The sequence below is a fragment of the Chelonoidis abingdonii genome, chromosome 4 (assembly GCF_003597395.2).
Source record: "Chelonoidis abingdonii isolate Lonesome George chromosome 4, CheloAbing_2.0, whole genome shotgun sequence".
NCBI classification, from domain to species: Eukaryota; Metazoa; Chordata; order Testudines; family Testudinidae; genus Chelonoidis; species Chelonoidis abingdonii.
In genome coordinates, this window is record NC_133772.1 from 82,405,760 (window position 1) to 82,432,494 (window position 26,735).

Below are 26,735 nucleotides of genomic sequence, written 5' to 3' on the forward strand. Positions count from 1 at the left end.
ATAAGTGTATGCTAGGGAACTTTATGGCCTTTTGTTATACAAGTCAGATTAGTTTACCAACTGCTCCCTGCTAGCCTTGGACTCTATAGATATTGCAAGACTGCCAAAATGGTCTTTGACGAAAGATATTAGAGGACACTCTTGTAAAATGGGTTGCTGTTCAGAGGCCAATACATTTAGTGGCTTATGCTGTTTCAAATAAATGCACAATAATGTGGTCTTGGCATTAAGTCCTACTTGGGGATCTCTACTCCCAATAAATAACTGACCTAACAGACTTAATGAGTGAACATGAGGTAGTCCTGTCCATCTTAGTGAGAAATATTCACTAGCTGGCATGGATGGAGAGGGGGTAAAAAGAATGCTGCACCACTGCAAGTAGTGAAATGGAGAATGTAAACAGAAGTCCCAGAGAACTGTTGGAAAGCTGTGTTTAGTAGAGGAAGCTCTGCTTAGTCCCTACTTTGAGAACTATGTGGATAATTCTTCACAACAGAAGTACTCTAAGTAATAAAGGCTAAATCAACTTTTGGTAACTTAGATCCTACCAATGAAACTAATGCAGAAATTTAAGCTGGAGTAGCTGCATAAATGTTTTTAAACCAGACTGGGGCATATGCAGTAGGATAGTCCTACAGTTCCTCAAGACCCACGTATGAGCCCAAACTCCCTTTTCTTTTTCTAGAGTTATGACTAACAAGTTGCTGCTATCTGTCATCATCATCCTGGAACTAGCCATCCTAGGAGGTGTGGTGTACTACAAGTTCTTCCGCAAGAGCTGAGCTTGCACAGCCCAGATGGGTGTTCCCCTTTGTATCAAGGATTATGCACTGGCATAGCTCCAGAAGAAGTGAATGAGATGTCTATTCCAGTTGGAAGTCCTCTGGTTGAGCTGTCAGGTACTGACAGCATTTTCAACTGAATTACTGTACTGACTCTAGAAAGACATGGTGGTTAAAGAAAATACTAAGACTGAAGTAATGGTAATAGACTAACAACAAGTATTTTATTACTTGTCTAAATTTATACTTCTAATTGACTAAATGAATAAAACTTATATCATACAGTAGTTATTGGTCAAATGAAGAAAACTAATCTCTTTAAAAAAACACTCCAAGTGTTTGACAGAGCCATTAATCTAGTCACTCAAGTGCCTCAGGAGAGCCCTGGAATGCCCAATGTGAAGTGTCTTCCACCATCTGGGGGTCCTAAATCCTCACTTGCTCCTCACTGTCTGATTCATCTGGTGAATTAGGTGTTGGGAGTTCATCAAAAACAGTATGTGCTCCTTCTCTTGTGTGCCCAAAGCACGTTGCTAGCACATCCACTGCAAGACTGGCTGTAGCGTTCACTTCCTCCTGCGAGGCACCAAGCAATGGGTTTACTTCAACCAAGTCCACAGCTGAAAGCAATCCTAAGGGAAAAAAAAAAGTAACAACCCATCAAATAGCAGGAACAGAAGTCCAGCAAGATACACACCCAGAACCAGGGCAGCTTGAATTCTTCTAGTCACCAAGTAGCTCAAGGCTCATATCCCCATCTATGCACTTCAACACACCCTGGGAAAAGGTAAGTCCATCCCCAAGTGCTAGAATTCCAAACCACAGTGTTGTCTGTGGATCTTGGTCAAAGGCTGCTTCTGGCTAGCAGATGTGAATATTGAACCTGTTTGAAGAACAGAACGGGGAGGTCCCTGGGGCCTCATATGTTGTTGGAGGTAGTATTATGACCAGCAACTGTACCACCTCCACACCTTGCCCAAGCAGCAGTACAATGATTATACAGCAATGAAACAGAGTGAGAACTGTCTAAGAGCTGCTGTAGACTCAAGAAAGCAACGCTTCTTTACATTCTAAAAGATCTTACAACCATAGAAGTTTAAAATGAGGGAGATTTGTTCAGCTTCTCTTCCTCCAAAAGTAGCTACTGGCATTTCAGCTATGCTGTTGGAGTTCAACTATGGGAATCAGTGGTTCAGTTCAATGTCTAGCAGTTATACAGCAAAGGTCTTAGGTGGACAAGGTAGCCAGTGCTATTTTACCAGACTATTATTGAGCCTGTAGCCTAGGTTCAACACTGCTCCAGATCTGTCCAGAACACAGTATATGAGCACATCTAGCTGGAGAGTTAAGATTGTCAAACAAGGAACAGTAACAATCCCTTGTGAGCAAAGGTCCTAAGAAACATAAGCCATTTAACTATAAGTGGATTTAATATCTAAAGTGAGGTCCTCACCCCATTCTGAAAAGCTTATGGTACCTTTAAAATTTGTTAAAATGTGCATAGCTGAGTCTTGTTTTAGCAGGACTGGTGTTCTGGGATAGAACAAGTATGTCACATTCATGGAAGCAAGAGTGATCAGTGGATTGTCAGGTGCTGACTACCAGGTTAGCATTCTTCTCTAAGTTTTTTTCCCCTAGTGGAAGCTTGAACCTGAGTTTTAGGATCACTTGCAAGCTGAGGGACAGATTTTTAGAACTGGGTATGTACAAAATAGGTGTAACCATTTGTAATATGCAGTTACTACACTTATGCAAAAAAGGAATATTGATGTAAAACTGGTCATTCATGCATGTGTCAAGTTCCGAAAGTCTGGGCCTATCTATTCATTGCTAAATAAAGTAGGGACCTATAGCATTCTGATCTACTGTACCATGCCCCTTCAAAATCATTGATGTAAAGTTTACTACTTAGTCCTGTCAGTCTGGTTACAGAGAAGCAACTTGAAATGCAGATCTGGTTTAAGGTGACCTGTTAATGTCTCAACTTCTTGTAAAGAGAACTAGCTCTTGGTTAAGAGGCTTGTGTGATAATTGGGTTTAATCAAACACTGCTGGTTGATGCCTACCTGTACTGTGTATTTCCTCTGTAATGTACATGCCTTCCCGATATGTTAATCCACCTAAAACAGGCGTCCCTGTTGCTGGAGCCAGTGAAGGATCAAAAGCATCAATGTCAAAGCTCAGATGAATTGGTCTTTGTCCCCTGCAGAAAAATAAAATTGGTGGCTTGATATTTTGCTATCTTATGTGGTCAGGACCTAATGTACTTCAGAGCACACTAGAACCAAGTTCTTATTTTCACTTCCCTATTGTTTAAAAACTAATGAAATCATTCAAGTGTTTATGCTGTAAACTTGTATTTGGGCTCCTACAGGACTGTCCAGGCATGCCATGTTCAAAAAACTTCCCAGAGCAGAGTTTCTCTTTCTCCCTCACCCTCCTTAAAGCATGTGCCAGGAAAGGGGGAAGCTTGTCACTTCACCAGTACATCATCTGTTCCGCTGCCCCTGCACAGCAAAGATAGCAGTTCCAGCTCTGGCACCCCATCCATGCTGTCTGGCTCCATTGAACAGTGCAGAGAGCATTAGCGCAATCTTGGGAGGGAAAACTAGAAAGCAAAAGGCAGCTGTCTGTACCAGAAGTACTGAATTCCAAGGCATCTTGTAAGCCCTGAGGCTATGATTAAGATGAATGGGACAAGTCCTCTCCCTTACAACTCTAGTGTCAAACTGGCTGCAGACTTGCATTAGTGCAGCAGTTAACTCTGAAAATATTAACCAGGAGGAATTTCCAACCCATAAGGGCTAAAAAATACCTCGAATGAAGAGGGAGATTCAGGACGAGAGAGGTGGTATTATGAGCTACCTAAACTCTATGGTTACTATATGTCTGAGCTGCATCAAATGGTGCAGACTTAACCTTTTCCTCAAACTTCAGTAGCCAGGTTCTGGATTATTCAAGATATGGGTGAAGGAGGCACTTGAGTCCATCCCACATTTGTAGCAGCTAACAGTTGTTATAGTAGGGTTGTTCCAGACCCAGTGTGCAGTAATTTCATCGCAATGTCAGCAAAGAACCCAAGGATTAAAATCAACAGACCAGACTTCAGTCTTGAAGCATACTTATTGGAAGTTTGCACAGCTGCTAGATGTGCTGTGCTTATGCTGTGGATTGGACTGTCACTCAGCTACATTTCACCAGCAGTAACTGAGCACTCCCTTTCCTTTTAAATCATTACAGAAAGCAGAGAAAGATGTGCTGATACTCAATGGTGATGTGGAAAGTAATACTTCAGACTTGCATGGGTTAGAGATTCTAACACGTTAACAGCTTACAATTCAGGAACTTAGGTTTTGTCTGACACAAATACCTTCTGTTCATCTTCAGTGACAACGTACCTGCTCATTAGCTGTTCAAATGTCCTTTCCATAACTTTTTGGATTCCAAGGCGATCAATATCTCTCATTGAATAATACTGAATGTCATAGTTCTTCAAAATATAGCTGTTGAAAGAAAATGTAAAAACTTTCAGTATTTAAAGCCCTCATAACCAGCCCACGCCATTTAAATATGTAGCACAAGCGAACATGCAGCTCTGACTTCACCAGTAAGAAAAAGTCCTCCCCTCCACAGTGGTCTTGCACTTACTGTTCAGCAGGATCCACATCCCTCAGACCAATGTAGACAATATCAGATGCTGAGAGGCAGGGCTTTAGCCAGGAAAAGCCAGGAAGCAGTGGCATCTGCAAGCAGAGAATGGTGGTATATAGCTATGAAGTGACTTCTAGTGGCAGCTGTTTAACAAGCTTCCAGTTGACAATGGAAATAATTTTAGGGACTTGTTAAAGTTTTGACATGCACTTCCTCATGCTACCCTCTCTCTGCCCAGAGTGAATTCCTCCTGGGGACAGAAAAGCAAGGTCTAATAGATTGGGAACAGGGCTAAATCAAGATTTCCTAACAATCTCAACCTTGCCCCTTTTGTACTATTTGTTCTAAAACAAACAGCATTTAAGGAACATAACATTAAAAAAAATGAACCTAGTATTGTCTTATGCTGCTGGCTGCCTAGCAGTGTAGGGAAACCATATAGCCTGATAGAATAGGGGGCTGGTTCTAGTCCTGCTTTAACAATAACTTGCTCTATCAATTGATCACATCACTTAACCTTTCTCCCTCAGTTATATCCATTTCACAGATGGGTACAAGTGCCTGACAAAAGGTAACTTTAAGGCACTTAAATCTATGCACAAGAGGCACTACAAGGTCATATAACTATGTACATGAGACTGTACCATTAAGGTAGAATCAACTCAACAGTGTGGAACACCCCCCTCCCCTGAAGTTGCATGCTATGAAATGCCTTTGGTAAAAGGGGCTACCTCACATTAGTGGAAGTTAAGCTAGAAAGCAGACTTCCTAGGGAGTAAAACTGTGGCAGCAAATGCCAACAGAGGAGAGGTCCAACTAGGGTCAACTTCAGTGATACAGCAATTGTGTCAATAATCAGATTCCCTCCTCCACTTCCATTGAGTGAGAATAGCAGATTGGCAAGGCCTTTGTACTGCAGGGGGGGCTGAAAATGACTACTCCTTTGCACCTTTCATATAAGGATACAAATAAGTTGCAAAGGGTAGGGGATCAACATTATCCCTGTTTTACTGATTGTGAAACTAGGTTCTGTTACAGCTCTCACCGTAGTAACTGGGCACCTCAACCATTAGTGAATTTATCCTCCTGTGCAACAGGGAAGTTAGTTCTATTTGACAGATGAGAACTAAGGCATACAGAGAAAGTAACTTAAGGGCATGCCAGGATTTTGAGAAATTAACTCAGATCTCTCAAGTTCCAGCCCACTGTTTGTCCCTGAAATTTTCCCACCCCCAATCAGTTAGTGATTAGTGCACAGTGTCTCAGCAGTGGAAAAACAGACAGAATTGAATCCCAGCTCTGACTTAAAATATGGGACTAATTCCTCAGCAGCACGTTACCCTTGTCTGTCTGTCCCAGGTGAACACTGAATTTGTAGCGCCTGCAGTGGGATTTATGTGGATGGGCTGAAGAAGTAGCAACAGCAAAGTTTTTCCTCTGTAAATAACTGGCAAAGGCTGATGTGAAGAACATGGGAAATCTCTTTTTAGAAACAGCATGTTCTAGGTCAGAGTCTCAAACTCAAATGACCACGAGGCCCACATTACTGACACCTCCCCCCCACCGCCCTTGGCCCTGCCCCCACTCCACCTCTTCATGAAGCCCCGCCCCTGCCCCAGCTCTAGTGCAGACTATCTTGCCCAATTCCAGTGGTGGTGGGGGTGCCTGAACATGCAAGGAAAGGCTAAGGTTTAGGGAAGACAATATACATACAGGTCTGTTTTAACCCTTTTCCTCTCATGGTCCTATGGATATATACTTTGAAGAGGCTGTTCAGTGTCCAATGCATTTTTTTTATACTGATCACAGAAAGTCTAGAGCAGGGGTCAAACCCAACTTGGACCTGCTGGTAAACAGGAGTGCAGCGATCTGGAGACCCAGTCTAAGAGGGGGGGAACTGCAGATTCCACCCTGAGCAAAGTACAAGCACCAGCCTGTCACTGGGAGAGAGGGTGTCCATGGAGAGGCAGCCTGTGAGGAGCCAAACATACAGCTCACGCTGAGTCACAATCGCTGACATCACAACGTCAGTGACCTAAGAGACTAAGTCCAGGACTGGAAGCTAGGAATCCTCTGCAACTATGATGATGTGACCTTGGGCAAGACAGCATGTGTAAGACATTACTACCTACTTTAAAGGTGAGGCGGGGACTAGTCTGTGTACAGCACTTTGAAAAGGTTGTGTGGTAATACAGCTAGAAGAGTAGAACCAGAGAATTCTTCATGCTTCTGGGCGATAGGTCTGAGTGAAGGAGGACCCAGCAAGAGCTACACGAGTTAGGCAGGAGAGGTAAGCTCTCCTTCCAGCTATCAGTACAATTTATCTATTAAACAAGTACAAATAAAAGATCGGTTCATGCATAATCCCTCTCTGGTCATTCAGATGTACAGCCAAGCCCACTACAGGTAAAGCCAAGCCACTGAACTTTCACTTACAGGCCGCTACTGAGTAACAACGATTAAGGTGCCACAAAGACTCCTTGTTTTTATATAGAGACTAACAAATTTATTTGGGCATAAGCTTCCGTGGGCTAAAACCCACTTCATTGGATGTATGGAGTGGAACATACAGTAGGGAGGTATAAATACATAACCTATGGAAAGATGGGAGTTGCCTTACTAAGTGGAGGAGGGGTCAGTGCTAATGAGCCCACTTCCACCTTAATTGATGCTCCTTGGAGGTTTCCAATGCACAAGCGGAGCTAGTTTAGCTTGCAGGATTTGCTGGGAATTCAGCTCAGGGTGGTTTGGCTGCATAATTTCCTTCCCATTGTGTGTAATGCCACACTGAACACTTGTTTCAAACAGTTAAATCCTCCTGTCATAAACAGACAGTAGGAGTTAATAGAACAGAAGTACTTTATATCTCTTTTGACTGTAAAGGGTTAACAAGTTCAGCAAGCCTGGCTGTCACCTGATCAGAGAACCAATCAGGGGACAGGACACTTTCAAATCTTGAGGGAGGGAAGTTTCTGTGTGTGCTGTTAAAATTTGGTTGTTGTTCACTCTGGGGGCTCAGAGGGACCAGACGTGCAACCAGGTTTCTCTCCAATCTCCCTGATAAGTTCTTATAGATTCCAAATAGTAAGTACTAGTAGATGGCAAGTTAGCTTTATGTTTTTTTTCTTATTTGCAATGTGCATTTGGCTGGAAGGAGTTCAAAATAATATTTTGCTAAAAGGATTTTAATTTGTACTGTATATTTAGGACTGGGAGGATATCCCAGTGTCTAGCTGAAAACCCTGTACCTATTCCGTTTTAAAATTTACAAAGATAATTTTCTCTCTCTTTAATTAAAAGTTTCTTGTTTAGAACCTGATTGTTTTTTATTCTGGTGTGAGACCCCAGGGATGGGGTCTGGATTCACCAGGGAATTGGTGGGGAGAAAGGAGGGAAGGGGGAAAGAAAGGCTAATTTTCTCTCTATGTTAGGATTACTGTCTCTCTCAGGGAGAGAGAAGGAGGGGGGAAGGTGCATTTTCTTCTCTGTTTAAGATTCAAGGAGTTTGAATCACAGTGATCTTCCAGGGTAACCCAGGGAGGGGAAGCCTGGGAGAGGCAACGGTGGGGGAAAGGGTTTACTTTCGGGTTTACTTTCCTTGTGTTAAGATCCAGAGGGTCTGGGTCTTGGGGGTCCCCGGGCAAGGTTTTGGGGGGACCAGAGTGTACCAGGCACTGGAATTCCTGGTTGGTGGCAGCGCTACAGGTTCTAAGTTGGTAATTAAGTGTAGAGGAATTCATGCTGGTACCCCATCTTTTGGACGCTAAGGTTCAGAGTGGGGAATTATACCATGACACCTCCTTTTAGAAACAGCCTGATGCATAAGCAGCAGGTACCCAGTACGTGCTGAATATGCATACTGACAAAGTAGGATATGTGAAGAGAGCCAGATGTACTGCATTTCCAGCTGCCATTCTCAACCTGCAGGCCGTGACCCTCTCCCATTCTCTAACCGGGACCCAAGGCTGAAGCAGACATGCTCACTTCTAATTAGGTCCCTGCTGCAGATGCCACAGACACTGTACTGGTTACCATGGCACTCCTACAGTATGCTATAGGAACCTGTACGAGGGCTTCCAGGCTACAGTCAAGGCAGAGTGGTTATTAAATGCCCTAGGTGCACCAATATCAAGCCTCTTTTTGACTGCTGCAGAAGCAGGCCACTTTTCTTGTGCCTTTAAAGAGAATGGCCATCAGCCAGGGCACTTTGCCAAGCAGGCTACAAGCAGCCCTGAACTGTAACATTTACTAGAATGTCTAGTGCTCGAGCAGTGCATCAGGACAGCCCATACAGGACCTGCCCCCGACAGGCCCCTAGGTGGTCAAAATATGGAACGGTTGCAAATATAGATGTACAAGGGGAGTGTAAAAGGCATATGAGCTATGCAGGGATGAGCGTGGCACAGCTCCTACAGGCTCAGACAGGGGAGGCTCCCTTTTTGGCTCACCCAGCAGAACTGCTGCCTGCGCACTACAACAGTCTCTGTGTATTGGCTACCAGAATATGCAGGTTCCACACAGTGGCCAGTTGCTGGACTGCAGCCTTTGCTGATGCATTAGGTCTGTTTTAGCACAGGATACTGAGTGGCAATGGGACATGAAGCCTCTCACTTCAAACCCAGATCAAGCACCTTATGTGACATGGGCTGATGCTCTCCATCGAGTTCCTAGCAGACGTGTCTATCACAAAATCCACTAGCACCCCGGCAGTAAGTGCCCCCTAGGTGGCAGTATCTACAAAGAGGCCAAGAGCTGAATAAGCAACGTCTCTCTCAGCACTAGCAGATTATAGATGTAGGATGCCTGTAACTTTATCTTATCTAGGGGATAAATGGGAGATCAGTCTCAGGGGCAGATAAACCAGCACCTTTCACCAGAGTTGAAATTAAATAGTGTGCTGTACAGTCACCTCCCCCTCTCCCCAACAAAACCTAGAGCCACTTACTTTATCCTGGAGCTCTCGTAACAGAAATGAGACTGGCTGTCCATGGAGGTTTCCAGATTGAGTTGTGAGAGGGGTGTTGATATCGGCATGTGCATCCACCCAGATCACACAGAGGTGAGGGCACTGCCGTGTGTGGCCACTGATGGAACCAAGTGCCAAGCTGAAAAAGTACATAAAAAAACATATGTCCTACTGAACAATTCCAGGGGCTATGACAAGCAAGGTTGCCACATTTCAAATGTCCAATATTCGCACTGCAACATCTCATCCCAGGGAGCTCTGCCATCACCACAGGAACATCAGTGTGATGTGTACCACTAGGCATCATGATTCTGCATTAGCTCACAGGAGGACTGGGCTACCTTTCATAAAACTCTGCAGGAGTATACTAGTATTGGGATATGGGGGCAGGGCTTTGCTTTCTTTTCCTTCCTTCAGGCTCTCTTACCAAGAGTCCTCCCACCTCCCTAGCCTTCACCTGTCCCAGGTCCAGAGGAGCATCACCAGAACCCATCTCACCCCTACCTAGCAGGCTCATCTTGCACAGTCACCAAGCAAACTCTCTGCTGCCTCCCTATTGTTCGCTGCAGTCATTTTGCCTCATTTCGACACAGCCCACCTCCTCCCCACTGTTTCCAGTCTGGGGGCGGAGACAAGAGGGATGTGATATTTGGAGGAGGGGAAAGAAGAGGATACACTAGGGATGGGCAAACTTTTTGGGCTGAGGGCCACATCTGGTTTCCAAAATTATATGGAGGGCCAGGTAGGAGAGGCTGTGCCTCCCCAAACAGCCACTTGTGGCCTGGCCCTGCCCCCTATCTGACCTCCCCCTGCTTCTCACCCCCTGATGGCCCCCCTGGGACTCCTGCCCATCCACACCCCCTGCTCCCTGTCCCCCCGACCCCCAGGACTCCTGCTCCACCCGGCCCCCCGTTCCCTATCCTCTGAGAGTCCCCGGACCCTCCACCACCCCATCCAACCCCCTATCCTTCCTAAATGCCTCCTGGGGATCCCTGCCCCCATTCAACCCCCTGTTCCCTGCCCTCTGACCGCCCCACTTTCTATCCACCCTCCTGCCCTCTTAACTCCCCCTCAACTCCCCTGCCCTCTATCCAACCCCCTCGGCTCCCTGCCCCCTTACCACGCTACCTGGAGTGCCGGTGGCTGGTGGCACTACAGCTGCACTGCCTAGAGCACCAGGACAGGCAGCCACGTTGCCCAGCTGGAGCCAGCCATGCCACCATGCAGCACAGGCCCCAGCTCTGCAGCTGTGCTGCCCAGCAAGAGCTTGCAGCCCTGCCGCCCAGAGCATTGCACCGCAGCAGGATGAGCTGAGGCTGTGGGGGAGGAGGGACAGCAGGGGAGAGGCCGGGCAGGAGGGTCCCGTGGGCCAGATGTGGCCTGTGGGCAGTAGTTTGCCCACCTCTGGGATACACGGAGGTAGACTTAGGACTCACTCTCTTATCAGAGGGCTCCCTAGCCCCTCCCCCAAAATCCTTTAAGAACTAGCTGATCCCCAAAGAGTTACACACCTGTCCTAGGGTCCACAAAAGTCAACACAGGTGAAATAAACCATATGAATTCCCTCAAAAAAGAGCAGCATCATTGGTTTTTAATACTTGCAGCTTCCAGAATTTGGAAACAAAAGTCGCCGCTGTCTGTTACTTTCTAAGATCACTTTTTTATTCTGCTGGTTCATGGAGTCACAGAATTAAAGACAAAACAAATGTTATGTCCCCACATGGTACTGCCAGGAAAGGAGAAAGGGGTCTGGGAGTAGCAGACACTCACAGCATTATCATCATGCAAGCAACTTTGATACTCTCCCAATCTGTGCCTTGCAGAGCTTCCATGGCCCCAGACCCCTTGTCCTTTCATCTCAGTTTTGATTTACACCAACAAAAGGAGATAATCCACCTCACACAGCTTACAGTCAATCTGTGGCATTCAGTGGCATCCACCACTTTCATCCGGCTTGACTCACCTATGGTCACCTCCCATAGTTACACAGCTATGTCCAGCAGCCACTGCTCCGCTCACAGCATCAGCCAGCACCTGGCTGGCTAATCCCACAGAGCGTGGGTATTTGACCAGGTTGTTGTACAGCTCGTCATTGGGCACTTGAGTGAAACTCAGATCTCCAAAGTCGTACACTCGGCAACCTGGTAACACACAGCAGCAAAAAGCAAAAGGTTAAGTCTGGATTCAAGTACCCCCAAAGGCATTCTAAATACACTCACAGTGACTGGGTTACGTCAAAAGAAACAGGTGCTCCCCAGCAACTATTAGGAGACTGCCCTACCAGGCACCCCCCGGCAACTTACTAAATCAACAGCACCAATTCAGCCATTAGGAAAAGAACTCTGAAATTTCCAGCCAGCTCTGGCTGGAGTTAAGTGTGTTACACAGAAAAACCTCCCTGGGTTTCTCATCCCACTGGGCAGAGCAGAACAGGGCAACAGAGCTATGGGATTCTCAGATACAAATTCAGCAGTTGGTGAGGGTTGCAGAGTAAACAAGAAATTAGAGACCACTTCCTACCCACTAATGATTAACAGCATTACCATTTTAGGGTCCATTTACATGGACAGTGAAAGGGGTGTGGTGGGAGAACAAGACATACTAAGGCAACACAGCCAGTGTTCTTTGCTTTGTTCCCTTGGGAGGGGTACGTCTCCAAAGGAACTCAGCTGAAGGGCTGAAATTCTGTCCTAAGCCCTTTACTACTGACCGCCCCAATCTGGAGGACTAGAACCTGAGTGAGTACATAACTCAGTCACACCCCAAAGGGGTGCTGCAAAGGGATCAGAACCACGACGACACCAAACCAACTTTCACAGCATTTTAACAAACAAGGTCACACTATGTAAATAAACCAAAGTCAACTGGATGTCAACTAGAGACACCGGCAATTCAGTGAAATGAATACCTTCAAAATTGTTTACAAATGCCTGGAAATAAAACTAAAAATATTTTAAAAAGAGACACAGCGTCTTCAAAAAGCATTTCCCTCTCCATTTCCTGCTTTTGTTATGGAAATATTCGTACAAAAATAACTGCAAAAAGTTAGGGCTTGGAGCAAGGATAAGCGGGACAGTAAAGAACCCTTAAGGGATGGTTTAGCAGCCTGGCTTTTTCCAGCAAAGTGCCTGTCTCTGACACATCAAATGCTTTCCGTAGTTGCAGAGTCTGGCTCAAATTTCTCTGGATGACTTAACAGTCTTGGCTGAGAATGTGCATCCAAGAGGAGGACTACATGAAACACTCTCAAGAGCAAACACTCGCCTGCTCCTGGAACCTTTATAATACACTCTTCTTACCAGATATTATTCAAGCACCAGACGCTGGGACTTTAGATAAGCAAGACAAGGGTCCTACTCCAAGGATCTTACAAGCTGTATTAGAAATTTTATTAAAGCTAATGTTAAAAAATTATATAATACATAGATTGGGAAAAGAGTGTCAGTACATTTGGGTATAGTGCTTAGATGATCCATAAATACAAAGTTTGTTTTTAAAGTCACATGATACATAGAGTACATAATCAGCAATAACCCAAATTTTGGTGAACAGATTCTAATATCTAAACTGTATTGTTAAATCTAAACACTCAGGTAACATCACTCATGAAAAATTGTACAGAGATTTGGTTGTGGAAAGCAAAATATATCAATATATCTCAATTCTCAATTACTGAGAGACAATCTCCACTGAGATTGTCCCTCAGTAATTGAGAATTAGGTAGATCGTCCATTTAGAGAATAGAATCCATGAGGAAAGTATTTGTTACTTTCCTGACTGTGCTTACTACAACTAACAACAAGAAGCACACACACACACACACAAAATAGGCTGGGACACTGTCTTATGGTGACAGCACAGAACTGGGAATAAAGAGATTTTGCTCTGTTTGAAATACAATCCTGCGCATATTTTGTTTTTCTTCTATTTCTTAATTTCAATTAATATTTTGTACCAAGTTTTAAGAAAGCAGCCACATAAAATATTATAGTTGGACTGTCTTATGTACAGAAAGGTCTCCCTGCCCTCCTGCACCAATCAGCATTTTAGGAGTTCTGTCTGTGCTCGTCTATGTTTTTGAACTGTCTCCTCTATGCTGATGAAACTAGTTTATCTCACTGAAAGCAGCCTAAGAGGCAAAACAAAGCAATAAAGGATTTAAATGCACGTGAAATATGATGTTTAAAAAGGAAGAGAACGATGCCAGGCAGAGAGCGTGAGCAGATATTGAGCCAAACTCCCTGTGCAGCCACCTCTACCAGTTCTGGATCTCCAAACAACTGTCAACACACCTCAGTCCAGAACTGCAACATCTTCTGCCATTCCTGAATAGAAACTGACAGCTGTGCTAAACTGTCTGTTTCATGCGGTGAAGACAGTTTCATTGGAAAACTGGGAAGCGACCAGCAAACTTATCACACTTGTGACCTAATCAACAGTAGTTGAAAAGACCTGTTTCAAAAGGAGTCATCTCCAGACATAGCTGGCTAAAGACTAAATAGATCACTGCCTGACAATTCTGTTCCTCTACGCCTGTCTGTCAAAGCTGTCACAGGGACTCTCAGCCCACAGGGTTCCTCCCTCTGCCTACTAGGCTAAGCAATAGTCACACTGGATGCCATCACTTCCCTACCAAGACTAGAGATAAACCTCTATTATACAGAGGTTCCCAGTTTGTAAATGGGAAAGACCTCAGAGAAACATAATAAATGATTTAAGGGCTGATTTATGATGGATAAAAAGGACACTATCAGCTCAAATCAGGCTCAAGCTTTAAGAAGATCAATTCAGATCAAATGGAAATACTTTCATGACCTTTTTTAAAAACTTCCCCTGTAGCACTTACAACCCACATTTTGCATCACTTTGTTATTGCCCAAGAACCTGAAATTGAAGTGATTTAAAAACAGAGAGAGGAATTGGTTAGTCTGTTTTCAGGGTTAGACTGTCTACCTTAGCTATCTATTTTAGAATTTTCACCATAGTATCTGACAGCCTTCTATGTAAAATCAATTCATCACAATAGCCAAGACCCTAGTGATGGATTTCATGGAGTACCTGGCTCTTGCCTTGTTTCAGGGTAGAAACTCTGCTCTCTCTCTTTTTTGGGATGGGAGGGTGTTGTTTCTGTTACAGGTTTTGGCTGGTGGTTTTGGGCGGTAGGGGAATGTTAGTGTGAGTGTCACATTTATGCTGGCACGACTAGTAAAAAGACCAATGTTCAAATAGTTTTTAAAAACCTAATGTCCTATCTGTATTGCAGGTAAGCAAACTTGTGTCAAATGGTGGTGTACAGGGATGGAAGGCAGGTTATGCTGTTTTGCCACTTTCATTTGGTATTCAGTGAGTATGCAAATCAAGTGTAATTTATACAGCAAAGGGAGGAGAATTGGGGGTGGATGTAGGAAGAAAAGCAACTGACAAAGTGCAAGATAAAGCAGTTCCCCACCATCCCTGTCTCTTAGTATGTTTGTACAGCACCTAGCACATATGGCTCCAGGTTTAGTTGGAGCTTCTAGGCACTACCTTACTACTACTACTAACCCCATAAGGTCAGATTTTCATCTTTGCAGCACCTGTTTAAATACAAAGTGATTCCACTGACTTTAATGAAGGTACTGATCCTCATACTTCATCTTCCACATTCCTAGAAGTATTTAAGAGTATGACCTAGCAGAAGAAAAGCGTTAGAGCAATCCAAGGGGGATGGGACCAAAAGTAATGGCATGAAACCGAGCAATCAAAAGTTTAGATTGAATGTGAGGAAATATTCCCTACCAGTAAAGTCTATTTGTCTGTGGAATTATCTCCAGGCGAGTGGAGAATGCTCCATCACTTGAGACATTTAATTCTTGACTGAACAAAGAACAAGAGAACACATTATAGGATCAGCACTGCACTAGTTCCTGAAGTGGGGCTCAGATGGGGCTTAGAGATTCTTTCCATCTGATAGATAGGACTATTTTCAAAACAATTTAAAAAACTGAACTTCAAACAGATGCTTACGTTCTATACTGCAATCCAGCAAACACGTCCTGGCTACTCCAAAGGAACATGCAGACAGCCAAGCAAGTCCTGCCCTCAACTCCCAAGGGACAGCACAAACTGACCTGGATTAGCCTGATTTCAGAGTTGTCCAAGCATCTACATTAGTGTACTTAACGTAGGATCATATTTAATCAAACTGTTTGGGATCTGCTGTCCTTGGTGCACATGCTCAAACTCCTGGATACTTGGAGAAGTCCTAACAGACTGGATGATGTTCACTCCCAGCCTTCCCTTTAAGTGAAATGCACCTCTTCACTTAGCTCCCACAAGTGGGAACATTTAACTAGCAGATAATTTCCCTGCACAGATTTAGAGGAATTTTATTTCTGGCCCAATAGTTCTGGAAACAAAGGATCTCCATTTAACCACAACGCCTCTACAGTGCAGGCAGCAGCACCACCCTGCCAACGGAGCTCATTCCTGAACCAGAAGCCGCAGCTCTAGAGATCACAAGGAAATTCAGTCTTCATGCCCTCTCTGCTGATACTGTCACTGGGGTGTTTTTTGTGATGCAGGGAATTGAATGGGGATACCACACAAAGAGGCAACTGGAAAATCATCAGTCAGGAATGACCTTCAATTCACTTATCAGAGGGGTAGTCGCGTTAGTCTGGATCTGTAAAAGCAGCAGAGAATCCTGTGGCACCTTATAGACTAACAGACGTTTTGGAGCATGAGCTTTCGTGGGTGAATACCCACTTCGTCAGATGCAGGTAGTGGAAATTTCCAGGGGCAGGTATATATATGCTAGCAAGCAAGCTAGAGATAACGAGGTTAGTTCAATCAGGAAGGATGAGGCCCTGTTCTAGCAGTAGAGGTGTGAAAACCAAGGGAGGAGAAACTGGTTCTGTAATTGGCAAGGCATTCAGAGTCTTTGTTTAGTCCTGAGCTGATGGTGTCAAATTTGCAGATGAACTGAAGCTCAGCAGTTTCTCTTTGAAGTCTGGTCCTGAAGTTTTTTTGCTGCAGGATGGCCACCTTAAGGTCTGCTATAGTGTGGCCAGGGAGGTTGAAGTGCTCTCCTACAGGTTTTTGTATATTGCCATTCCTGATATCTGATTTTTGTCCATTTATCCTTTTCCGTAGTGACTGTCCAGTTTGGCCGATGTACATAGCAGAGGGGCATTGCTGGCATGTGATGGCGTATATTACATTGGTGGACGTGCAGGTGAATGAACCAGTGATGGTATGGCTTCAATTCACTGTTTGCTTGGGCTGGATTGGAAACGATACAAAGCCGAACGACTTCCATACGCAGTTTCCAGGCTGCCATTCTAAACCCTGGACTATTATGTAGAAGGCTGGCTGTGATACACCATGCAAGCAACCGGAAAGTCCCACTTTGACCATTTACTGCTATATTTCATTATGCAACTGTTTACTCACACAAAAACAGTAATCCTGCTTATACAATGATTGCTCTTCCATCTCAGATTACTGCCGTGGATGCCTGCCTCATGAGTCATGAAGTAAAGAAGCAAAATGGAAAGGCTTTCATGGGGAACCGAGAATGATCTATAAAAACCACACTTAAATGCTCCCTTTTCTCTGTACAAAGCAAGAGGCCACTAGGTACAACCATCCCTCCCCCAGACCAGACCAGGGAGCCTGGGCTCTAATGAACCCAGGTAGCTTTTTGGTAGCTGTCATGTCATAGTGATGAGCTCGGGATGTACTAGCCTCCACTTGTACATCTACGTATGCCTTGCGGTCACTTCTGTATGAATGTCGGCAGGAGGATATGATTAGAGAGCTAGCAGATGAGTCATTCATTATGACCGATGCATAAAGAAGCCTGTTCTGAAGTAGTTTTAATCCACTAGGCCACGGTTGGGCAAACTTTCTGGCCTGAGGGCCACATCAGGGTTCAGAAACGGTATGGAGGGCTGAGTAGGGAAGGCTGTGCCTCCCAAAACAGCCTGGCTCCTGCCCCCTATCCACCCCCCTCAGAACCCCACACCCATCCAACCCCCCCTGCTCCCTGTCCCCTGACTTCCCCGACCCCTATCCACACCCCTGCCCCCTGACAGGCCCCCTGGGACTCCCACGCCTATCCAACCCCCCATTCCCCATCCTCTGACCACCCCTCCCTTCAGAACCTCCACCCCATCCAACTGCCACCTGCTCCCTGTCCCCTGACTGCCCCCGGGGACTCCCTGCCCCTTATCCAACCCCCCTACCTGCCCCCTTACCATGCTGCTCAGAGAAACAGGACTGGCAGCTGCGCCGCCCAGCCAGAGCCAGCCATGAAGCCATGCTGCCCGGCAGGAGCTCGCAGCCCCACCACATAGCGTGCTGGTGGCACAGCGAGCTGAGGCTGTGGGAGGAGGGGGAACAGCAGAGGAAGGGCCAGGGACTAGTAGTTTGCCTACCTCTGCACTAGGCTAAGCAGAGAAAAATCTCTCCTATTGACAGGAGGGTGGGGAGATGCTGTCTTCCCTATAGATGTGAATCTAGGACACCCAAGTGGCACAACATCTAGGGATTGTGTTATCAGCTCTGAAACAAGAGGGCAGAATAGAAGCAGCAATGTTTAGACTTACTAAACTGTGGAAAAGTCTCTTACTGGAGAAGCATCAGAGCATAATAAGTTTAAAACTAGGGCTGAAAAAACATCCACTGATTTTTTTTATATTATATATATACACACATACACACACTCATATATGCAAGCACTGACAGGGGGATGCACTGAATGGTTTAATAGGGCTATCTCATCCATTACATTTCACACCCCAATACCCTCACCCTCCTTCTCTGCACATATTATGAGATCTAGTTCCAAGAAAACATGTCTTTAATCAGAATCTGTTTTAACACTCGATGATCTCTACTATCTTCTGCCTACCCACAAAACCAAACCAGTCAGCTACCATTTAAACTCAGTGCTCTCAAGGTTGTCCACAAACCCTGACATTTCCCAGACTCCTCCCATGTGAGTCAGTGTCACACGGGGTCTGGGCTCTCTGATGTTAATGGGTGCCCAAAAAAATCAGTTTCTAGGCTTGGGAAACATTTCCATGGTAGAGCTGCATCAGAGCAGGATATTCTGATGCAACCTCAATGTGTTGTGCAACACAGTAACATTGTCATGTTACGTCACAGGTCCTATTACTGGCAACTCCAGATACCAGGGTAGCCAGTTCTGCGGAATCCCTGGAAGGTGGCAAGAAGCCAGAGAATGTGAATTTGTATTTATCATAACTATTCTGACATCCATTTTACACCGCTTTCCCCAAGTTTCCCATGGTATTTAACCCTTTACGGTCTTCTCCAGGTGTCCAAGCCCCAGCATAAGAATCCTCCCTCACTTACATTTCCAATTTCCTTCAAGCCCACAATGAGCTTAAAGCCAGCAAAGCAGCACGTTCCTAATAGAAACCCTACCAAGGACATGACAGCCACACCTGGTCCCACTATAATGAATCTCTCCCCAGCAACAAGCTCCTTGTTCTTTACCATTACATGAGATAACATTGATTTTCCCAGGCAGGTAAAGAAAAACCAAAGCAGGAATGACACTGCTTTCCCCAGTTCCTTCTGATACTAACAGCACTTCCAAAAGACTCATGGGGGAAGAGACAACTCAGCATTACCAGATCACTTCACATTTTTACACACACCCCCCGCAGAAAAACAAAAACAAACAAAAAAAGAAAACCCTACAGTGCAGTTTAGCTTTTTGACAGCTGATTTGGGTGCCAAATTCCTGATATTTTGCCTGATGGTTTTGCCACTGAAAGTTGCCTCTTCCACACAAAAACACAAAACACTTTATGGGTTCCTGAAAAAACTGTGCAAATTTCAAGCTTTTTCAGACCTCATATGTCTGAGTCTTTCAGATGAGGCAAAACCAAGTCTCAACCAACAAAATGGCTGTTAAAGATTCCATATCACTTAAAACAAGGAATATGCCAAAATCCAGTTCAGATAACTAAGTTCTGCCCCCGCATCAATCCCATGTGTGGTTCCAATAGAAACCCTATTCTTCCCTCTTTCCTTCTATCTCAGAGATAGCTGAATTTAAGCAAGATAAACTGATCCACTTATACATAAAAACTGTTAAAGTGCTTTGGGATGAAAGAAAAACAAAGAGCTCTCTATTCTTTGCTCCAGTGCCTGAACTCATCTTAGTAAAACTTGGGATGGGAAGAAGGGGAGAGGAGGATGGACACACAAGAGGAAGAGTCAGCAAATAAAGTTTCCTATTTTACATCAATTTAGCTTAAATTGATGTCATGGTTTAAATTACATTAAGAGCATCTGCACTGTGATTAGAGTGCAGTGTAATGATTTTTAAACCAATCTGAAGTTAAACTGTCACAGATGTGAATACAGACAAAACCTAAGGGCAAAAATTCCAACAATCGTGATGCAGAGGATTTTCCCAAAAAAGGGCATGTGACAGGAAAGTCCCACTTCAAAGAAAAAGAGCCTCCTTCAGTAATAAAGAGGGCTATGGAGCAGACAGCTAATTATTTAATGAGTGTCCAGACTCCAAGCTGAGTGTTTGTGCTTTGATTGTTGGCATCTTCATAGGCTGTAACTAGCCTTTGAAGTTAATACCACTTCAGACTGGTCTGCGCTTGAAAGTTCTACCAGTATAACCAGGTCTGCTGGGGGGTGATTTATTTGTTACTGATGCAGATATACTGCTACAAACCCTAGTGTGGACTTAACAGTGTTTACACTAGTATAACTTATTCTAATTTGGGAAGCAAAATAAAGTATACTGATATAAGCACCTTTATACTGGTATTACTATCTATGCTGGGGGGGGGTGCGTTCCGCACACTAATTATGCTGGTATAGTTAAAATGTCAAAGCGTCCTAGTATCAACAGGCCCTTAGATGAACAGCATGTTGGAGAAGAGTGCTCATACTATTTTGCTTTGTAGGGCAGGTGAAATGATCACACAGCATCAGATTACACTGGGGCCCTTTGTCCAGAGGGGAGTTTTCTGAAAATATTTTCCATCACTACTAACATGGACGCAGCTCCCCTGGTGCTATCAATGGGTGAGAACAAAAGGGAATGGTGGCAACCAGCATCTTCGACTCCACTGTAGTCTAGCCCAGTGGTCCCCAAACTTTTCAAGTTGTGCCCCCTGCCCCCTCACCCCATGAGCCAGGGCTGGGAGCAGGCTTGTGGCTCCTGGCTGACTGGTGTGGCAGGAGCAGTCAGGGTAAGGGGGTCAAGGCTGGGGCTGGTCCAGGACCTAGGCCCAAGGCTGGGGGAGAGAGCTGAGGCTGGACTGGGACCAGGACCAGGAGCGGAGCTGCAGTCAGGACTGTGACTGGGGGCGGGGCTGGAGCACAGCTGGGGGCAGAGTGGGGCTGGGTTGTGCTCCCTCCCCAGTGGCACACACCCTGTGGGGGCTGGCCCAGGCCTGCTGCGCTCCCCCCATCCCTGAACATTTCTCTGTGCCCCCAAGAAGGGCATGGCCCCCAGTTTGGGGACCACTGGTCTAGACCCACTAAGTACATAACAGATGACACACTGATTAAAATGCTAGCGGTCACCTATAATTCTGTTTATACAAGTGCTTCAGCAGTCACTGCACTGCACAAGCATTAGTAATAGTGGGAAATATGAGAAACAAAGGCTAGTGTGGATACAACTTGGGGGATTTACAGATGAAGCCAGAAGCTCAGATTTTTAAGAAATCCTTATAAATGGCAGGATTTGATATTTTTTTAATTGGCCCTGGAAACATGGAAAGGCTTAAGAGCTTTAACGGGCTGAGCCTTTAAGGAAGACGGCTGAGATGGGATCCAGGTTTATGACACATGAATACCAAATCCCTAGTTGGATTTACATGCAAACATCCCACTGGGCATCTGCATATGTCCCATGACCAAACTGAGTTCAGGTGATATCTAAATGGAATGGGTGGGGGCTTGTTTCAATGGACATAGCCTAATCATCTCTTGAATACATGGGTCCAAGATTTGATTGCCCAGCTCTTAGCACATAATGAGCAGTAACAACATTTGCAATTAAAAGTTTTGCAGCCCCTTCAGCAGACATCCAGAGGAAGCTGAGTGATTCATTATGGTAGCATGGAGGAGACCAGCCTGCTACAGTGGACCTCCTCTAAGAGCTTGTGGGGGAGGGGGCGCAGAAAGGCTGACTTGCTGTTTTGGATAAGCAGGTGGTAGGCTTTTAAGGCCTGGTCTACACTGGGTGGGGGAGGGGCGGGCGGTGCGGGGGGAAGAGAGATCAATCTCTATCGCATCTACACTACAGATAGTGTAGACGTACCCTTAGTCACAAAGGAGTATAGAGCTTCTCCCTTTCAGGTTAATCAGCTGACAGCAGCTGCCTTCTCCCTGCGATGCTGCTCCTGCATAGCCAGAGCAGAGCTCTACTCCTAGAGAGCTTTGAGATGCCATGTAGAGCTCTTGAGCCTTACAAGAATGAAACTCTGCTACTGTCATAAACAGATAGCTAAGGGTTAATGTTTCTTTTACCTGTAAAGGGTTAACAAAGGGAACCAAACACCTGACAAGAGGACCAATCAGGAAACCGGATTTTTTAAAAGCTTAAGGGAGGGAATTTGTGGGTCTTCTTTGTCTTGGGTCTGTGTCTTTGGTCTGTCTCTCAGCTATGAGAAGCTTCTTTCTATCTTCTAATCTTCTGTTTCCAAATTGTAAGTACAGGTAGAAAAACAATATAGGCTTTTATGTTGTTTTGGTTGTATTTACATGTGTGTAGCTTGCTGGAATGTTTCAAATTGGATATCTTTTTGAATCAGACTGTTTATTCATTTTTTTCTTTTAAGCAATTGATCCTGTATTATTGTCATCTTGATACAGAGAAATTTTGATGTCTTTTTTCTTTCTTTTTTTTATATAAAGTTTTCTTTTTAAGACTTGTTTGAGTTTTTCTCTCTGGGTAGGCTAAGGAACAAGGGGAGGGAATTCTCTTTGTGTTAGATCTACGGAGGATAAGCTCTGCAGCACCAGGGAATTGGTGGGAGGGGGAAAGAGAGATAGAATCATTTCTGTTTCCTTGTATTTGGGGTTTGTCTCTTTGTGGAATAGAGGAGATATGCTTCTTGGTATTGTGATGTAAAGAGATTGCATCAATACTCTCAGGTTAGCCCAGAGAGGAAAGTCTGGGTGGGAGAGGGAGGGGGAAGGGAAGTGGAGTATTTCCCTTGCCGGTAAGACTCAGAGCTTCTGGGTCTTGGGGTCCCTCCAGGGAAATTTGGGGGACCAGAGCGAGGCAGGCGCTGTAATTCCTGTCTGGTGGCAGCGAGATAAGATCCAAGCTGGTAATTAAGCTTGGAGGTTCATGCTAAGCACCCAGATTTTGGACGCTAAGGTCCAGATTTGGGAGAAAGGCTTATGATAGCTACTATGTGAGTGAAGAGCCCAACATCATAGCACCCTCTCTTTGCAAGTCTCCCTCTACCCCTACAAGCCAGTTCATTAGCCCTCCATGACATTATGTTCCCCTACTTATCTAGTGAGCCATACTGGGAGGTTGGATCCAGATCCAAACTTCATAGCTAATCCAATCCTCCCCTCTAGCAATCCAAACCAAAAATCCACATCTGGCCACCACACTCTGCAGCTCAGGCATATCTTTAAACTTCAATAAGAGTTGCTTTTGTTTTTAAAATCACAACCTGATCTCCTGTGATCTGGGGATCCAAACAGCATATCATTGTATTAGTCAGCACACAAGAACTAGGCAGGGGCAGACTAGGGACACAAGGCCCTTCATTGCAAGGACAAAAGAGGTGTCCCCCAGGGTGATCAGGGCAGTGGTAGTGCAAGCTGAGGTTACCTACCCCTTCTAAGCTCTGAGGAGGGTCTTCTTCTCTATTAGGAAAGGGGACTGCAAATGCCACTGCCATGGGGATCTGTGGATTTCAGTTTGCCGAGAGTCTATACTTCACCTGCAACTGATTGGAGAGGTCAAGGGCCTCCAAGTCCTGAGGCCTCTCAAGAAATATCACTGTAGGCCAGTCCAAGCCTGTTTACTTTTCTGCACTTCAGTCAGCTTGGACAGGCAGCATTAACAATGAAAGTTACACCAAGTGTCCCACACCACGTTGCTTCTGTAGGCCAAACTCACTTTACACACCAGGGGCTCCTTCTCTTCACCCCACAAGCCATGCTCCCATCCCCATCTACTGGGCGGACTCTCCGTAACCCCCTGTTCCCTCCGTGGCCATTCCACACCATCATTCTTATTTCTTTTCTTTCTGTCTGGAAGATAAGCAATTCAATGTGTCAATACTGTAATTTCCAGTGAGAGGATGAGCACAGCTGAGACAGAGAATGACATCAAGTTGAGTATAAGGCATCACAAACTTGGCCAATTAGATTTTAAAATTTTGTCAGTCTCAGGGGTTACTAGCAAACTTAAAAGGACAAGATTTTTATCAGTAGATGTCAATAAATATCAATTTCACCACCCACACACAAATGGATGGAAATCTTCATCAGTAATAGCTGAAATTTACAGAGACAAAAAGAAAAATGATGCTTGAGAGCTTATTAGAGTCAAAATCCAATGACTTTTGAATTAGGCTTGTTACAAACAGATTAGCAAACAAACACTAAAAACAGGTAGGCTCTGTTGACTTAGGGATACTTTCTTTGTATAGTTAGATATGTGATGTCGACAATTGTGTTTTAACAGGTATAAAGCTTTAAGTTTTTGAATCGCACTGCTAAATTTTCAGCAACTATGAAAATTTTTAACAAAAATGAATGCTGAAATCCTATAATTTTGTGAAACTGAAAATTTAAATCAATAATTCAAAAACACAAACATCTCTCAAAGTTATAAAACAAAAAACAAAAACAAGTCGTCCCATGCCTAGCTATTGGTAACATAAGGAAGGACTAAATTTCTCTCACCTACAGCTTTTGGCTCAAGAGTCTGGTGCATTAGCCCTCATGCCTGCATCTCCAGTTTTTCAGCTGACCCCAGGAAATCTATTTAAGTCTTTGATGGAGGCCGTTCTTTGCTGTTGCTGGGAGGATGAAAGGCAGGTTAGGGGCTCAAACTCATCTCAGCCAAGTTGTGTAAGATTGGGATGTTCTCTGCCTCTTGGCTCCATCCCTCTGTCTCAGTAAGAGCACAAGAGAGCAGCTGAGAAGCAGCGTGAGCCCCAGCCAGCTAGATGACAGCAATATCAACAGCAACTCTTGCTGTAGTGACCTCAGAGTGAAGGGAAAGAAAGAGGCAGCTCAGGTCTTCATTGGAAAGAAGCACAGAAAATTATAAGCGGGGGGTGGGGGCACTGTCCAGATGATCTCGAGGGGGTGGGGGAGAGAGACAGAGAGTGGGGGGGTGGGGGTGGCGCACAGAAGGCAGGAACTGAAAATTCCCTCCCAAAAATATCAATTATTGAGGGTAAGGTGTGAAAGGGGCAATATAGACAGGAAAGTTTAAAGTCTTTCCTTTCCCTTCACCACCCCAAAGCAAGCAGTTGTGCTAACAACTATTTATAACAATCTGAGCCCTAATTCAGGCACAAGCACATCTATCTGAAAAACTGGGATGATGGAAGGGGAATAAAACCTGATGCTGAGTTCACACACACGGCCTCCTCTACATTTCACTTGTGAATATGCCTCCCAGCCCAGGTAGACAGAGATGCGCTAGCTTTGCTCCAGTTGGGATGCTAAAAATAAGGATGCAGATGTTGGGTGACTAGCCCATGCTGCAACTTCCACACCCTTATTTTTAGGGTGCTAGCTTAAGCAGGGCTAATGTGTCTCTGTCTACCCAGCCTAGGAGGCACGCTCACATGGGGAGTGTAGACATACCCTCAGCATCCAGAGCAACAAAGATGCTTGCAGACAGGATCTAGGAATCAGGAGGTACAATTCATGCATTTTACCACTTCAACTCCAGGGCATTAGCAAGGAACCATTATTTTATTTATTTATTTCAAATATAAGTCAAGGAAAACTAATCACTTCAAATACAGATTTAAAACATACACTCTCCCCCCAGCAAGAAGAAAAAGAGGAGCCACAATTTCTGTCCTGCCCACCCCGCAAATAAATAAGCTTCTTCTACTTGTTTTTAACTAATATTGCACTTTGTTAATTCATGTTACTGCAGGGGAAGAAGGAGGCAGAAGCCTTTTAACTTAGGCTCCCATGTACCCACAGAATCCACCCTCCATTGTACCTTCGGCTGGGACAAGTCATGCGCCCGGCACATGTAATCGCCAGGTGTGCACACAACATGCATGCATGTACCCCACTTTGAACTAGTTGGGAGTATGGACACTACACATAAAAGCTTTCTTTGCACGCTCACGTCCATGCTGAATGTACTATGGACACACAATGAATGTGAGTGCTTCAAAAGCTGCATTAATGTGAGGCTGACATTCTCCAATGTTGCATATGTCAGTTAAATGTTATCACATCTCTTTAAGGAGCTTCTCAGTCTCACAATATTACCTCCCTCCTCCCACTTATTAAAGACTAACAGTGGGGGAAGGGGAATCACTTAGTTCCTTTGACAGAGTACTAAGATCTTGGGAAAGGTTTTTAGTGTTTTTGTTCACTCATTTCCTTTGTTGGGAATCAGGAGTTTAATAGTGGAATTTAGGTCCAGAAAATTAGACTAGTCATAACCAAGTGTTGTGCACACAACAGCTATTGTAAATTCACTTTATTATCTACTGTAACATTAGAAAGATGCAAAAGAACAAAAAGAAAAAAGGAACTATAGCAATATTATATATTCAGAGCCCTCCTGCCAGGCTAAGGGGAAAAAATAAAACATCCTTTGCTGAATTTCAATCTTATTCCTCATTGGACAATAGCCACACACAAAGCACCCTCTCGCTCAGTGACTTCCTCCCTAACCTTCTACGCCACACTGCAATAGACTGTCCCTACCATATAAAACTCTCCCCTGCGGATGCTGACTGAGTCTGTCATTGCTTGTCAGTGAGGGCCCCTTCTGGCAGAGTCTATCGCAATCCACACACCACCTGACCCTATTCATCAACAAGGCTGCAGAAATTGAAGCAGCAATAAAACACTAAGACAACAACAGACATGAATAGAAAAGCAGCAGCTCATATCAGTGCTGGAAAAAGTGCATTTTAGCAACAAAAGAAGAGAAGACCTTGAAAATTTTTAATATTCAAAAGGGACCAGAAAAAAAAATTAAGTCCTTCCCTTGCTTCACTGATATTTTAAGTTAGTAAACACTGAGGTCCAGATCCCCAAAGATATTTAAGGGTATGGCTACACCTACATTTGTACAGCGCTGGGAGTTACAGCTGTCTTCGTAC

General features: G+C 44.7%; 3 protein-coding genes across 4 annotated transcripts in view; 1 reads left to right on the plus strand and 2 right to left on the minus strand.

The window, feature by feature from the left end:
- VTI1B (vesicle transport through interaction with t-SNAREs 1B) overlaps window positions 1-3,013 on the plus strand; it is a 31,762-nt gene extending 28,749 nt beyond the window's left edge. For both annotated transcript variants that reach the window (XM_032774758.2, XM_032774757.2), the window contains one exon: window positions 686-3,013. In XM_032774758.2, coding sequence (XP_032630649.1) covers window positions 686-782 — 97 coding nt within the window. In that variant the 3' untranslated portion in view covers window positions 783-3,013. The remainder of the gene's footprint in view (window positions 1-685) is intronic.
- LOC116821488 (retinol dehydrogenase 12-like) overlaps window positions 1-16,781 on the minus strand; it is a 64,270-nt gene extending 47,489 nt beyond the window's left edge. The window contains exon 1 of the mRNA XM_075065381.1: window positions 16,776-16,781. The gene's annotated coding sequence lies outside the window, so the exon portion shown is untranslated. The remainder of the gene's footprint in view (window positions 1-16,775) is intronic.
- The window catches only part of ARG2 (arginase 2), a 32,871-nt gene continuing 7,344 nt past the window's right edge, over window positions 1,209-26,735 (minus strand). Inside the window, exons 3-8 of the mRNA XM_032774755.2 lie at window positions 11,363-11,540; window positions 9,379-9,538; window positions 4,431-4,525; window positions 4,181-4,285; window positions 2,849-2,985; window positions 1,209-1,414 (exon numbers count right to left, since the gene is read on the minus strand). Coding sequence (XP_032630646.1) covers window positions 1,209-1,414; window positions 2,849-2,985; window positions 4,181-4,285; window positions 4,431-4,525; window positions 9,379-9,538; window positions 11,363-11,540 — 881 coding nt within the window. The remainder of the gene's footprint in view (window positions 1,415-2,848; window positions 2,986-4,180; window positions 4,286-4,430; window positions 4,526-9,378; window positions 9,539-11,362; window positions 11,541-26,735) is intronic.